We start from the raw sequence: 15,833 nt of genomic DNA, 5'->3' as shown, positions 1-15,833 counted from the left end.
CTGGGGCAGCATTTGCCTCCTACTCGTCCTAAGTTATTCATTAAGGATTTTGGGCACATATTCAAATAACGTCATTTCTCTTTTTTTCTCAGAACGGGATTGAATTTTGATCTCTCTAAGACTTGGTTAGTAGTTCAGATCAAGATAGAAAAAGCGGCGCTGCCCCACCAGCAGCAGCTCACACTCAGACAACACACTGTTTTATGCGCTGAAAGCTCACGGAGGAGAAGTTAAAGACAAGCTGGAGGTTATGATATGGCCGTTGCTTGTTGTGCGTAATTTGGCACCGCGTAATTCAACAGCCCTTCTATCCATAGTTTGATTTAATTACCGCCACAATAAATAATTTAACCACTTCCCCATTTCATCACCAGCGTGCCACTAACTTGACTGCCTCATAAAAATAAAACAAAATTGCAAGTGAATTAAGGTGAAATTGGAAAAAATGTGACATTTTTATTTGAATACAGAGCAAATTTAAGCCAGAGTTGACCAGAAAGCCTCAGCTGAAGTCCTGCTCTCTCTAAACTTTGGCTTCTGTGCAGGATTTACTGCCTTTCAGGACTTTGTCACTGTAATTTCTAGTCAGAAATAAAACATTTGCTCTGGTTTGTATGTGGAAATTGAGTTAATGCACGCTGGTTAGTCTGTAAATGACATCTGATGCTTTCATGAAGCGATGACTGATGTGAAAAAGTGTGAAAAAACAAAAAAAATGTGAATTAATTATGAAAATGACATTTTTTCCATATTTTTCAGATGTCAGTCGCTTCCTTGGAGCAAAGTACAGAGCCGGATGCTTTACTAATGGACTGACAAACACTTGATGGCACCCATTGTGCAGAGGCACCCACCCTCACCATGTCAAAGTAAGGGCCCCAATGTTCCCACTGTGTCACAGAAAAAAACCTCAGCAATGACAAACCACAGCTTCACACGAGGCAAGGGCTTAAAGAGAGTTGTTTTCAGCAGGGACGGGACATCAACACTGATCCAGTCACTAAACATGAGATCAGTGCTGTGACCCAATCATAAAACAGGACAGTGGCACGTATCCCAGCATGCTCGGCCAGTGTGCGCAAGTGCATCACAAGCAAGGTTGGATCCGAAAGGGACAGAGGCTGAAGACACGCAATAAGTAGGGTTGTTGGGGTAAAGTGGGTCAAAACACATGCACGACCAAATGTCCCCACATGACACGGACAGCACTGGATCACACTCATGGCGCTGAGGCTGCAGAGGCAACTCAGGTTCAAACTTAACTGGAAGTGAATGAGTGATCTCCAACATGAGGGTCTCGGCAGGGCAAGATAAATGTGAGGAGTCACAAGTTGAAAAGAATCTAAAAAACCATTGCTGTCACAAGACATAACGTTTATTTTTTCAGAAATTTGTCAAAATTTCCCTTTTTTTGTTGAGAAACACTGGATTTTTGTTAACAATGATTTGAACTAAATGATCTAGGATGGGAAACACGTTGCAACATGAGTTTGAAGTTCTGTAAAATCCCTCTTTGTGCAAACTGCACACAGCTCATCGTCATATGTGAGCCGTGATGTGGAGTCATTGGTGGGAAAGGGTTCAGTCTTTAGCCAGAATCTTTGGGAGTCATTGAGCTGAATGAGTGATTAGTTAGTAACAACAAAAAAAAAGACAGCCCTGGTTGATTTTTGCAATGCCTGTGGTTACCATGGTAACAGTAAGTGTGGTTTAAAACAACAGCAAACACTCTCTGAGCAGCTACTTTACCAGAAATACAACAGAAGAGCAGCTGGTGTGTGTGTTTACAGTGCAGCCAAACAAATGCATGTTGTTTTAATAAAGAATAATTGAACCTCATGCTGCAAACAGCTTCAGTAGTTTGAAACGACAACAGAGCACAGTAGAGTTTGTTAAGTTGGAGGTGTGTTGCTTGGAGCTTTTCACCTTACAGCTCCCCCCTGCGACATTCAAAACTGATCTACTGATGAAAAAATGCAGAAAATTACTGTTTTGTAGTTGTTTTGTGATCTTAGTTGACACTAATTGCAACGAATACCTTTACATTTTCTGTGGCTGCCTCAGTGCTTCTGTGTTTTGCCAGTTGAAAGCTTTTAATGTGAAGTAGCAGAAGTAAGAAAAAGTCAGTGTTCATCAGCAATAACTTCAGACAGTTACTGTGCCTTGGTAGCTGAATGGTTACAGCGCATGCCACATGGTCGCTGGATCGGCTCTAGCTGGCGGCTTTTGTTGCATGTCATTCCCCTACCTCTCCTGTTTCCTGTCTGCTGCTTCCCTGTCACTGTCTAGTGAAGGCAACAAATGCCAAAAATACAACCTTTAAAACAGCTTTGATACGACTGCAGTGCAGCTGATATCAGTGAGACAGAATTGATCTGCCTCATTTTCCTTGTAATCTGAAGCCAGCGCAGGAATGGCGGACTCCACCACTACTAACACCAAAACGTGTACTTAAGATAATTGCTGAATGTAATTACATTTAATGGCTATTGCGAAAAAAAAAAAAGCTGACCATGAATAAAAATGAGGTTTGATTTGACAATAAAAAGCAAAAGATTTATAAAGATTTATGATAGTGAATTAAATACTTTTGGACTGTTTCTGGGGAAAAAAAACATGTGATTTGAAGATGTTACTTTGCACCCTGAGAAATTGTCATGATTTCTTGATATTGTATAGACGAAATCATTAGAAGATGACTAAATCATTCGAAGATGACAGTAATCCTAGTTTCTGCACTACTTTACACCATCACGTTTACACAAAATGCACTTGCAGACGACTGGTGCATTAATAACATATCTGCATTTAAAATCTCAGCTCTTTATCTAAACTTGCACATGCAGGTCCACGACCTCAATCTGTGACCTGCCTTATCTTCCTCTCAGGACTGCTGCTTGGAGGCGAGATGCACACTGAGCGGCGTCTCTGTTTGCCTCCCCTGGTGGATTGCGTCACTGTCAGAAGCTGCTGATACAACGTGGAATATGATGATGGTGCTTCTCCGATTAGAGAGACAAAGCAGCTTTCAGACCAGAGGATGACCTTGTTAGCATCAGATCAGGGACGTGGCCGGTCACTGATGCCCATAAGCCTCTCTGTCAGTCTCTCTGATCTTAGATGTGAAATGATCTCATCTTTCACTTCCTGTTGACATAAAAAAAAAAAAAAAAAAACTCCACAATCTAGCATGTAAAAGCTTCATCGCAGACGTCCCTGTTATCACTGTAGCTGTGGTCTGGCAGTATCGATGATGGGCTTATGCTGTACATCTGCTGATGCAGGAGAAGGAAGGAGAAGAAGGGGGGTTGGTTGGAGGGGGGGGGAGGCTGACCTTCCCTTGTTCGCCCGTCTCTAATGCCCAGCGCTCTGAACTGTCTTGGTGCCAGGTTTCTCTCCCTCCCTCCCTCACTCTGACTCTCTTTTCTCTTCGGTTGCAAGACTTTTGAACCCCCTCACCACCACCACCACCACCGCCTCCCCCTCTAAACCCCCCTGCAGACTTGTCTAAGGAGACGTCCGCCCCAGTGAACTCATTGACCAGGGAAAGGCTTGTTTTCACTCCCTTCTGGTGTAGGAAGGAGAAAGTGCTCACTGCAAAAAATGTCCACTTTTGCAAGTCATTTTGAACAGAAGTGAGTTCTAAAATCACACTTTTTGCTCTGAGGGAGAGTTAAAAAATGATGCCAGCAAGATAGTTTCACTTATTTACAATTTGTTCCCACTTTTTAAAGCACTTTTTCTTTAATTTAGTGTAATTTTGTTGATAAATTAGGTGACTGATCTGCCTTGTTAAAAGAGTAATACTCACCAAAGAAAATTTATGCAGCACATTTGGCAACAAGGACAGCAATACGAAAAGACTGAAGAGAGACACTTTTTGCAGTGTTAACAGCATCCCGTCTGGTCTCTCCTGCCAAACAAATGTCCGAGTCAGAGGGATACACAGATACAGACAGTGGTGCAGAATGCAAATGAACGAGTGTGGATGAAAGTGAGAGGACGGAGGAAGAATTAGAGTGGATGAAAAAGGAGATACAGCCTTTGGTTTTGCGTGAACACCGCGGTGGCGAGGGAGGATGGAGGGCTGTGTGTGTGTGTGTGTGTGTGTGTGGGGTGGGGGGGGGGATTGCAGGGCTGGTACCCAAGATGGGAGGGAATGTGTGAGGCTGGGGATATGTCTGGGCACACACACAGGTTCAGATGAGGACACACACACATTGCAAGCGCATGCACGTACGTACACACACTTGATTAGGAGAGCAATCTTTCTCTGTTCTCTTGATTAGTCTGAGGGATTTTCCAGCTCAGTGGGTTCTCTGTGTTATATTTCCTCTTTTATCAATTGACTAAAACAAAAAAAGCTTTGCAAAAACAATGAAAAGTAGGGTATCTATTGCAAGTGATTGTAGGGGTAATTTGTGTTTTTTTTTTTTCTGTGTGTTTTACTTTCCTAAGCTTGGTGGTTAAACCGGGTGTGGCACTGTTGTCCATGCACTCAGAGCAGATATTGTTATCAAAGCCCTCTGCGGTGCCATACACTGTTCATATGGAAGAAATAAAGGTGCGTCATGGAGCAAAAGCAAGAAATGGGGCGCTTGTTTTGATACGCTGTGTTTCCCTAGTAACTCGCAGGGGTCACAGTATTTTGGCAAAAAGGCCAGGAAATTCTGTGGTGCCTGTTGATGATCAAAACCTACTTTTCGAAAATGTCTCTGGGACAGTTTAACCGTTTATGATCGCTGAACATGCTGGAAGTTTCCTCGAAATGTGTATTATCACAAGAGTTTTTGGGAGAGGAGGCAGCACCCCGCATTTACTGGAGATGAAAACAATGGAGCCACATAGCGAGTGTGGAGCTGCGAGGCCACTGGTTGTTATTTATTAGATGTTTCTCTGTTCTGTGAGTGTGCCTCGATCTCTGTAGCTGAACATACAACAGGGGGGACGACAAAAAGAGACTTTTAGTCTAAAGTGGTGGATTTGTTTAGGACTTGTGTGGGTATTAAGGTAAGGTGTTGCTTGTAGTGACAAACCCACAGGGAATGATCACCTGACAGGCAGCTGTCTGTACTGAAAAAGCTCAGATAAACCCACCACCTGTTTAGCACCAACACACGACATTAGCGGCAAATGTCATCATTCAGCAGCTAAAGAGACAAATATTTCTTTCAGGGGTTGGTGGAGACCAAACCGGACACATTCACGACTCCAAATGAATTCCAATGTTGCTTCGAGTTAGAAAATGTTTTTAGCGTTTTTAGCCCAAAGTGACCAAAAACCAGTTTAACCAGTCATTTTGATTCAAAAATTCCTTTTCGCTCAGTTGAGGACAGAAGAACTTAAACAGTCCTGACATTTACTCACTTTATAAAGTTGTTTCTGCAAACGTAATAGAGGCTAAATGCTTATTTACTCATATAGCTAACATGGAGCAGTGTTCACTTAAAGTAATGGAAGTATTCACTTATCTTTTAGCTCTGTTTTGGTCTCCACCCCCTGAGAAACACATCTTGCTCTCCAACACCTGAAGGCGCCAACGTGCTCAATAATGTTGTGTAATGCTGCATCTGGAAACCAAGTTGATGAGAGCGAATCACTGAACCATACAGTAAATGCACCATGAAAACCAAAACAATTAGCTAAAAAGAAGCTTAAAAACGGCCTCTTTTTACATTGCAAACAATTCTTTGAATCATATTAAAAGAGTATTGGCTGGTCATGCTTTAAAGCTGTGATCCCCAACCTTTTTGGCTAGTGAACAAGTCGTGGTGTTTTTAATTCTGATTTCTCTTCTCCTCAGACTGTTTCATTTGAAGGATTTCTAAAGGCGAAAGTGTTGAAATAAAGAATTCAGGAAATATGAACATTTTGGTGCATCACAAATTTGTTACATAATTAATCATTCTATGGTCGCCTTAGATTCAGGTTAGGACCAACCGCTGCAGGTGCAACATACAGCACACACTGCAAACAGAAATGTCCTGGTAGTTGAACTTTCAAAAGGTGACCTCGGTCCTTCTTCGTGCAAAAGCCTACCTGTGACACCACAGTAATCTCGAGACCTGTTAGAGCGTGCAAGCATTCCGCCCATTACAAAATCCAGGAATGTTCTTGTGAGTCATGAACAAAAACACAAAACAAATACTTGAACAATAGCATGTAGAGTAATTACATGCCTTAATGTGTGGTTTTAGTAAACACAACTAATCCTGGAGAGACAAACCACAGACGAGAGCAAAATATCCAAAAAAATGCACAGATTCAGGGCTTTTTAGTGTCAGTGATATTGCAGCAAGCCGTCCGTCCCATCCAGCCTTACTAATAACGTGCTGCCTCACACTGCAATTAGAGCTGGACGAGAGCCTGCGTGAGATGCCTCAAAGCATGCAGGGTAGTGTACTGTTTGTGCTGTTTGCTTATCCCACGGCGAGGAGTGGTTTTGGGGGGTAAGGGCCACCGCTCCCTGGCCCTCTCTCCGGCTGGCTGGGGAGTGGGTGCGGTGCTCCTCTCTGCCCACCACCTGGCACCGAGGAGGCAATGTCTAGGAAAGAGACCTCTGCCAGGCCTCAATTACGGGGGGAATAATCCAGGACACACTGAAGCAATTATAGCCCCATATAAATCAATATGCTTTGGGTTAAAAAGTGATCTGCTCCCAACACTCTGGAGAGGCTCTGACTCAGTCGGCCTTTGATTTTTCGGAGAGGTGGGAGCCGTTTCTGTGGAATCGGGCAGGGGTGCTGCTCTAGCTGCTGCTGCGCTCTCAGCTGTCACTCAGGCCGAGCAAACAGTCAGGTGACACGGACTGTGAGGAAGAGCACAGGATAAATATTGATTTGCAGCCACCAAGGCTGTATAAACAATTGTTGGGAAATTTATGTTGCATAAAGCTCAAAAGCCGCATAAACAAACAAGCTCTCCCACAAATTCCACTGCAAACAGATGCCGTCATGGTTGCCATGCCATCAATATTCACTGAGAATTGAGATGTAGATGCTAATGAAGGATAAACACTGTATTATTTATGTTTCTGGAAGCTCGCAGGGACAACAGCCTCCAACACAAGCTGTGGCAGCAGGGGGCAACACTGACAGCTCTGCCCCTCCTGTGAGGCACAGCTGCTGAGCCCCGACGCTCATTACCACTGCTATACTGCCATCTTCTGTTTGAACAGGACTACTGACAGAACACTTGGACCGCTTCAGTACTGTAGACCTGCTGCACACTGCGATCATACCAGAGACAGGTTAGGACTGTTAGGGTCAAGCCAAAATGTATACTACACACGCTTTTTAAGAGCCTCTCAAGAGTTTAACACTAGAAAGCTGTTTTCACCTTCGTCTGAAAGCCATTTTTTAAACGAAGATGGGGGCATTTTAACTTCTTTGTGGGGAAAAAAAATATCTCCAGAATAGATTATTGTTGTCATAAAACATGTCCAGATGGAGTCTTTAATCTATGATTGTAAGATTCAATAAGATGTGACATAAGGTAAACAGATTACTAGGAAACCAAATGACCTTTTCACTGGTGTGATGTGTCAGTTCAGTTTTAATCTGTCTCCTAACTCAGTGACCATAATAATGATTTCATGTTTTGGATTTGGAAATAATGACAAACTGCTACTTCAACAGCTTTTACTTGGGCTAAAAATACCAAGTCAATCACTATTTAGCTGATATTATATTGATAATAATACAGGTGCCAAAGGTCTCACCAAAGATGTCAAACAGTTTCCCATTGGTCCTGTTCAACCAACAGGCGATAAATAAAAAAAACAGAAGTCCTCTCAGCTTTAAGGTCGGAATTAGTGAACCTTTGCATTCAACAAATAACTGCTGTCAAATATTTGGCGAATTTCTGTCAAATCTTTTTTTTTTTTTTTAACATGAAATAAAACAGGGATCAAGACTTATATTCAAGATAGATTTATTCCAAAAAGCCATGTAAGCAGAAATAATTCATTAGCTTTCAGTATATACATGCCATGTAGATGATCAATATGCTTTATGGAACATGGGAATCTACACAGTAAAGCAACGATAGGGAAAGAGGGCATTAACTTAGAAAATTAAAGAAAAAAGAAAAGAAAAATTCAGAGCTAAGAAAGTAAGTGTCTTTTGGTGACTGTGATACCAGCTCAGAACGTATCATCAGCGTCCTGTAAAAGGAAACGACCTGCATGAAGGTATAAAGGGCTTCTACTGAAATTCTATTCTCACTTCATCCGTGAACGATGGCTCCATTTTGACGTTGTGAACGAGCGAGTGTTCCCAGAGGGACTTTTTATGGAGGAAGGCTAACCCGCACTCCTCACATATGTAGCTCTTTGGCTTCCCGGCGTGAGTCCGCCTGTGTTTCTTCATGTGATAGGACAACCTGAAGCCCTTGTCGCATATGTCGCATTTAAAGGGCTTCTCACCCGTGTGGATGCGCATGTGCGACTTCAAATATCCCGACTGGATGAAGGCTTTCCCGCACTCTTCGCACTTGTACGGGCGCTCCCCGGTGTGGTACCTGTTGTGGAGCCTGAGCTCGTTGGCCGTCAGGAAGGTCTTTCCGCACACGGTGCACTGGTGCGGCCTCTCGCCTGTGTGGATTAGCTCGTGCCTCTTCAGGGACGTCTCCTTCATGAACTGCTTCCCACAGCTGTTGCAGGGGTACCGGACGCCGATGTGGATTTGCTCGACGTGGTTCGTCAGCTGCAGCTTCGTGCGGTAGGCCATGTCGCACTGGGGGCAGTTCCAGGGTCTCTCCTCGGAGTGGGTCCCCATGTGCACCGTGAGCTCCGAGGCCGAGCGGTAACACTTACCGCACAGCCAGCACAGGAAGGGTTTCTCCCCGGTGTGCTTCCTCTGATGGACCGTCAGGCAGTTGGAGGACCTGAACTTCTCTGGGCACATATTACAAATGTAGGGGAACTCTCCTTTGTGGATCCTCTGGTGGATGGCGAGGTAGGACAGCTGGATGAAGGACTTGTCACACTGAACACAAGGATACGGCCCGGTGAAGCTGTGCTGCTTCTCGTAATGCTCCCTCAAGCGTCTCAGTAAGGTGAAAGTCTTATCGCACATTGTGCACTGCATCGGCCTGTGCATGAGTTTGTGCCTCTCAAAAGCGGACTCGTTGGCGAGTATCTTCCCGCACTCTTTGCAGTAGAGCGGGTCGTGGATCCTCTGGTGCACTTTGAGCATGGTCATGCTCTTGAACTCTTTGCCGCAGTCGTCGCACTTCATAACCTCCCTCAGCTCCACTTTGCAGATGTTCTCCTGGTGCTCCTTCAGGGCGGACGGGTATTCGAAGTGTTTGCCGCAGTTTGAGCACCACACGGGTATTTTCAGAGGCGCCCCCTGCTGGGGGTCAGTGCTGGTCGCTTCGCTTTGGCTGGGCCCCGCTCTCGGCTCCTTCTTCCACGAGAATCGGGTGATTTTCTTATGACAAATGGCATAAATCTGGTGCCTTTTCAGCCCATGCATGTGTTTGAAACGCTTCTTGCAATGGACGCAGTGATAAGGCCGGTCCTCTGTGTGACACTGTATGTGTCTGTTCAGTGTTTTGACACTGTCAAATGCCCTTGAACAGACTGGGCACACTTTAGGGGCTTTTTTGGTGACTTTTTGCACAGGCGTGGATGGAGACTCCTCAGAAGTGTCAGCAGGTGCATCCAGATTATTTTCCTTCTTATCAAGGCCACCTGTGTCGGTACAATTCTGAGTGTCGGCTTCAGCTTCAGCCAAAATCTGCTCCACTGTCTTGCTCTGTTCCTCTCTGATCCCCTCGTGACCGTGAATGATCTGGTGCTTCTTCAGCGTGTCCTTGTACTTGAAGCCCTTCTCACAAGTGACGCAAATAAAAGGACGCTCTTCCGTGTGAGATCTTAAATGCTTTGCGATGTCCGCGGTGCAAGGCAAGATCCGGCTGCAGATGGGACAGATTTTGCCCTCCGTTGAGCCCTCCGATGGCGGCTGTGGAGCTGAGCGCTGAGTCTCTCTCCTCTTTGGTCTCTTCAGCTCTCTGCTCTTACAAATCTCCTTCTGGTGTCTCTTTAAAACGTAAGGGTTCTTAAATTTCTTCTCACAGAAACAACAACTATACGGCCGGTCCTCTGAGTGGGACTTCATGTGTCGCTCCATGTCTACTCGACGGGCGAAATACTTCCCACACAGAGTGCAGTTTTTGTTTTCGGACATCTCAGAAGTGCTGGGGTCCCCTAACTCCTCTTCTTTGGGGATGCTACACAGCTCTTCCTTTTCGTGAACGCGCATGTTGTGCCGGTTCATGTCGTAATGGTCCCTGAATCGTTTGTCACAGTTGGCGCACTTGTACTTGAGATCCCGATTGGCAGAATGAATTTCCTGGTGCCGCCTCATGGCTGCCGCTCGCAGGAAAATCTTATTGCACACAGGACATGTTTTATTATTGGGGTATTTCTTTCTTTGCCTCTTAGCTGCCGTTGAGTCTTTCTTTTCTTTTAAAGCTTTTCTCTTCAACTGGAGCCGTTTGCTTTGTTTCAGCGGTTGAAAAGCTGCCGGCTTCAGGGCGTCACCGACATCCTCTCCCGTGGTTTCCTCCTCGTTCACTTCATGTTCTTCTTGACCGTCAGGCTCAACCAAACCTGACGGCTGTTCGATCTGTATGTAGTCCAACAGAGTCACAGTTTCACCCTCCACCTGGACAGTCATGCAACCTTGCATCTGCTCTGGTGGAGGCTGTAGCTGTATTTGGTCTGCATCAATTACAACCTTCTCCAGCTGAGGGAGGGACAGCGAAGAGAGGATGCAATTCCCAAAGGTAGAAGGAATGGTTTGAATTTCATCTGTGGGGAAAATAACACTCCCATTAGTCTTATGGTTAGCGGCTATAAACAAAAATTTAAATCAGTTCATACACATACTCACAGCATAACATTCGAAACAAACTCAGCTCTTCTTCTGAGTGCTTATGGGGGAAAAAAACATGTTTTATTCTCTTGACTCACCACAGAAATCGAAATGTCCAAGTGTTGTGTGGTACTGGAGCACAGTTTTCAGGTGCTGGGGGTCAGGAACAGAGTGCACACACTCCTCCAGGGCAGATGGGACGGCGCTGAGCATGGATGCAGTCTGGTGAAGAGATACAACATTACAGTAAAGAAAAACACTCAACAAAGCTCTATGTGAACCCTGGGATTCTTTACTACTCAGAATGAGGTGGGCTAATCAGAATCAGCATTCATTTGCATGCGTGGCAACATTGTGGGGACATAAAAACCATGTTGATGGGACATCCTGAGCTTTAATGTTAAAAACATATTGACAGCTCAACATGACAAAACTTAATATCAATGGGATTTGGGGCATGAAAGCATGAAGTATAAAGGTATGATTAATTATGCTACACTTTGGCATACAGCTTGATTTAGTTTTTTTAGCGTATTTGTTTACAATTTGGCAAATTGGCAACATTAAAAGTATGACAAATCAGCTATTAAAAGTTTGCAGTGTACCCATGGACATCAGACAACCATCACCAGGTTACTTTGATACTTAAGAAAACTTAAAAACTTTCTCAGGCAAGTTCTGTATTTGCTAGGAGCATCTCAATTGGTTGTAATTGCACATGCTGATCATGTGTCATCTTGTTTTCTGTTTGACAACATACCTGTTACTTACTCTAAGGCCTGTACATTACCTGTCAGATCATTTTCGTGTAACCAGAAACAGCTCTTCAAACAGGCGGGGCTCCATTGACAAAAACTGGTTTACCGCTGCCTCAATCAGTTAGCTTGTGTGTTACACAAATATTTTGTTGTATCCGAACTAACCCTTTAAAACCCCAAAGTTACAGAATAACACAAACTAACTAACTAATCATGATGATCATGGTAGATCAGCAACAAACTACTGTTTTTGTCAATGGAGTCTGCTGCTTAGCTTTGAACCGAGCGACAGAATGGCTGTTTTTGGTTAAACAAAAAGCATCTTAGAGGTCTGTCTTCGTAAGGATCCATTCCATTATGTTGTCAGACATTTTGAATAACAATCTGTGCCTTTCACTGACTTTATAAACACTGCAGTTATCCTTTAAACATAAAGAAATTCACTTTGGTGATATGTAGGTGTGTTGGTTATTCTAGCTGACTGATGATGCAAATGCACGATTTGGTACCTGCTGAATGTCTGGTACTGGAAGAAGCTTCTCCAGTCTGGACAGGAAATCCAGCATGAGCACCTGTAGAGCGCTGTCATATTCAGGCCCAAAATCCGTAGGAAAGACATCCTGGAAAAAAGAATCAGTTTCCAGTTCAGTGCTAAAACCAACAACAACAACAACCAGTGCAAATAACGTCTTCTGTTGCAAGATTGCTTCGGTTGCATTAAGGATGCCGTCCAATAAACACAGACAAACCACCCACCTGGAAGAACTTCTCCCTCTCGTCAGCGTCTTTCAACAGCAGTTCAACCTGATCCACAAAGTTTGATTCTGGAAATTCGACCTCCGCAAAACATGGCTGAAACAGAAATAAGCACAGACGTAGCTCAAGTGGAGGAAAGCAAAGAATGAATTGCGATGAGTAGGTCAGCGGAGCGGTCACGTTTTCCATCACTCGAAAAGGGAGCTGACCTGTGCTGCCCAAGTGGACACGAGGGCCTTGATCCGCTCCAGGTGCATCTCGATGGTCTCTGTGTCTGTTATCTGCTCGGCCCGACACAGTTCAAGAACCACCTGCAACAAACGGTTTCACCTCGGGGTGAATAAAACTGACAGTGCAGCACCTGGAAATATTTATTCATCGACAACAAGACTCAGAAGTGAGAGACGAACATTTCCTGTCAAACATTAAATCCCTTCCTCAGCTGCAGCTACATTATTACCTGACAGCCAGTAACGTCTGTCAGACGAGAATTTAGCAACAATACATAGTTCAGATACTGTGAATTTTATGGTGATGCTGGTATGATTATACAGCTCCCCAGCTGAACCACGGGGGCTGCTTGGATGCACAATGATTGGTTATTACACGTTGCTATAACAACCACTAAACTAAACTGCTGCAAAAGTGTTTCGCAGTCTTACCCGCGCTCTGAGTCCCAGCAGGAGTTGAGCTTTCTGATCTGCATTCAAAAGCTCAGGTACAATTTCTGAAACGGTGCTGATGAACTCCTCCACCATCCCATAATCCTGCACGTTTCCCCGCTGGACGACCTGCCACATGGCCGCAGACACCAGGCGCAGGGGAGGTATGAAGAGGCGAAGGGATGGCAGCAGAAGAGGCAACTCTGGAAAATGTGTTACAAAGCCAAATTTAAATAATCCCAGCGGTTCTCTTTAAAATATGTTCAAAGCTAAATTATATCAATAATTTACTGACTCTGGCCTTCTGTTAAAATCTAATACACTTTATCTCTTCAATTACTGTTTATTTAGAGAGTATTTACATGAACTAGATTTGATAATTTGAGAGAATTACACACTCAAATAGGAATAAACATTCTTTTTAGAGGAAATAATAAAATATTATTAGATATTATCATTACAGACTTTAAGTGAAGAGTTTTTAGGCACCCCATGTTCTGGTGTATGTAGTGTCCAATGTATACATCTTCTTTAGGAGACACTGAATTCCTGCACTTTGTAATGTATCATGGTATAAAGATGGTTCATCAACAATTATCAGTGTCAAAGTTTATTGGCCGTCAAAAAACAGAAAATCCCTGCATAGGTCCCAGCAAATATGCTTAATTTATTAAAATAACACCAAACCAAAGTCATTTCTAGTCTGACGGAACATAGGCCTAGTTGTCTAGCAGAACAAAATGTGATATTTTACAGCTTTTTTACAAATATTTTGGTAATCATCTAATTAATTCTAAGTTTAAAAAAATACCTAGAATGTATTGGCTCCAGGTTTTTAAATGCAATATTAAATTCATAATCCTTGTCATTGGACTGTAGTCAAAACAAGCAACATGAATATATTAAATCAGGACTGGGAGACTGTGCAGGGCAGTTTTCACCATTTTATTGACCAAAACGGTTCATGAAGCCAATCAGCAGGTTGATCTATGATGAAAACATAGATGAACTTGACTAAGTTCAATCAAGTAGAGTACACGCAGCTGATGAGATGTGGCTCGTAGCTCACTCACACTTTGTCTTCAATCCCAAAAACCAACCAGTGACATAGAGCTGGAAACTAATGACTCCAGGTCTAATTTATGTTAATGATGGTGTGGTCAATTAATGATTAATTAATTAGCAAACATTTAATTACAGAATCAACTGAAATAATAACTTCAGTTGATATTGAAACTGAAGCAACAAAAACTTTTAATTTCGCTCATATTGCCATTTTTGTCATGTTTCCAAACACAACCACTGACAGACTGTGACCCATTGGGCCTCACTGGTTCCTGATGGGTCACTGGTCCCTGGTGGGTCACTGGCCCCTGATGGGTCAGTGACCCCATCGGGTCACTGGTGCCCCCCCCCCTCACCAACCAGCTACACCTCCACCTTCTCTCGGTTGCCTTCAGGGACTGGCAGCTGTGTCGGAATCCCGACATACCACACATGAGTACCCGGCAGAGGGATAAAAGTGGCTGCGGTAGTCGAGACTCTCTTTTCTAAAAAAGTTATTGAAATAGTACGGACGATGTACTTGTAATTGATGCGACTTTACTTTTCTTTATCACATTTATTTAAGGAAAACTAGTTGGTATGTTTAGACCTCAACGCCCGTTAGACTGTCAGACTTCAAGTGGTCTTGTATTTTTGTTTTTAGCCGCCAAGCTAACATTAGCAGTGCAGACTTAACGCTGCTTGAAGGCAGCATCTGACAGCCCACTGCTGCTTTTCAGTCTCTAACTCACCCAAACCTTGATCGGCAGGTAGCCAAACTGTTGCCACCACCTGCTACATTAAAGTGTTTTTGCTGTGATAAAATACCGGTAAGGACTTAGGCTAATGTTAGCTACCTAGCTAGCCTGGCTGAGGAGAAGCTCCCTCTGATGCCCACCGTTACCGCACACATCGGCTCGCTCTGTTAGCGCACAAAGCCACCGCCATCTCAGAGCGGGGTACGCCATGTTCAAAATCGGGCGCACACAATCCAAAAGAAAACCAGATAACTCGCGATGGGCGACACATAATTGAGTCCTCGCTGGCTTACCGTTCTGTGTCCGATGCGGACTCTCCATTTTGTCACGGAAAGCGTTCAATTAGATGCGAAAACCAACTCGGGGTTGTTGTGAGTCGACGTCCGTCCGACCCTGCGGTGCTAGTTGGCGGGGAGGAAGGGCGGCTCGATATTCGGTTTAGAGTGCGCAGGCGTAGTCAATAACACCACAATGAATGGTTTCATTCAGTAGCCGCGGCCTTCTGCGGGCTCATGTCTGCTCATACGACCTGCTTCTACATATGTTCTATGAACTATGCAGTGTAATGATTTGGCCAACTTTGGGACAGTCTGCAGAGAGGCTCCGCCGCCTGCCACCAAAGAAACATGCTCCTCTGCTTCTCCCGGGGAATGTCAGCCTGACATGAAGCTGCTTTGGTCGTTACCGCCCCCTACAGGCCACTGCAGGAAATGAGCGGTTAACATTTAATCCTAATACAAACTTTATTGTTATTTAGTTATAGTTGACTGCCTGTTTAATGTTTAAACAAGTGTCAGGTGACGTTTTGGCAGTGAGGATGATCATTTTCCTTCTACGAGAGTGAAAATTAACCCTGTGTATATGGAACCAGTGATTATTGTTGGCTGGGATGGATTACTAATAGAGCATAATAGGGACTAATTTTTTGATTTACTGAGTCATTGTTTGCTCCATAAAATGTCAAAAAATAAT

At 44.0% G+C, this 15,833-nt stretch overlaps 1 protein-coding gene across 1 annotated transcript; it reads right to left on the bottom strand.

The window, feature by feature from the left end:
• Nucleotides 1–7,915: 7,915 nt before the first annotated feature.
• On the bottom strand, nt 7,916–15,439 carry LOC139222195 (zinc finger protein 11-like). The gene is made up of 7 exons (XM_070854173.1): nt 15,155–15,439; nt 13,060–13,262; nt 12,607–12,708; nt 12,398–12,493; nt 12,151–12,261; nt 10,982–11,105; nt 7,916–10,819 (listed from the first exon to the last, which is right to left on the bottom strand). Exons 1-7 carry the CDS (start codon nt 15,180–15,182, stop codon nt 8,205–8,207), a joined length of 3,279 nt encoding a protein of 1,092 aa, XP_070710274.1. The 5' UTR covers nt 15,183–15,439; the 3' UTR covers nt 7,916–8,204.
• Nucleotides 15,440–15,833: the final 394 nt, after the last annotated feature.

The sequence above is a fragment of the Pempheris klunzingeri genome, chromosome 22 (genome assembly GCF_042242105.1).
Source record: "Pempheris klunzingeri isolate RE-2024b chromosome 22, fPemKlu1.hap1, whole genome shotgun sequence".
NCBI classification, from domain to species: domain Eukaryota; kingdom Metazoa; phylum Chordata; class Actinopteri; order Acropomatiformes; family Pempheridae; genus Pempheris; species Pempheris klunzingeri.
This window is presented reverse-complemented; position numbering and strand designations above follow the sequence as displayed.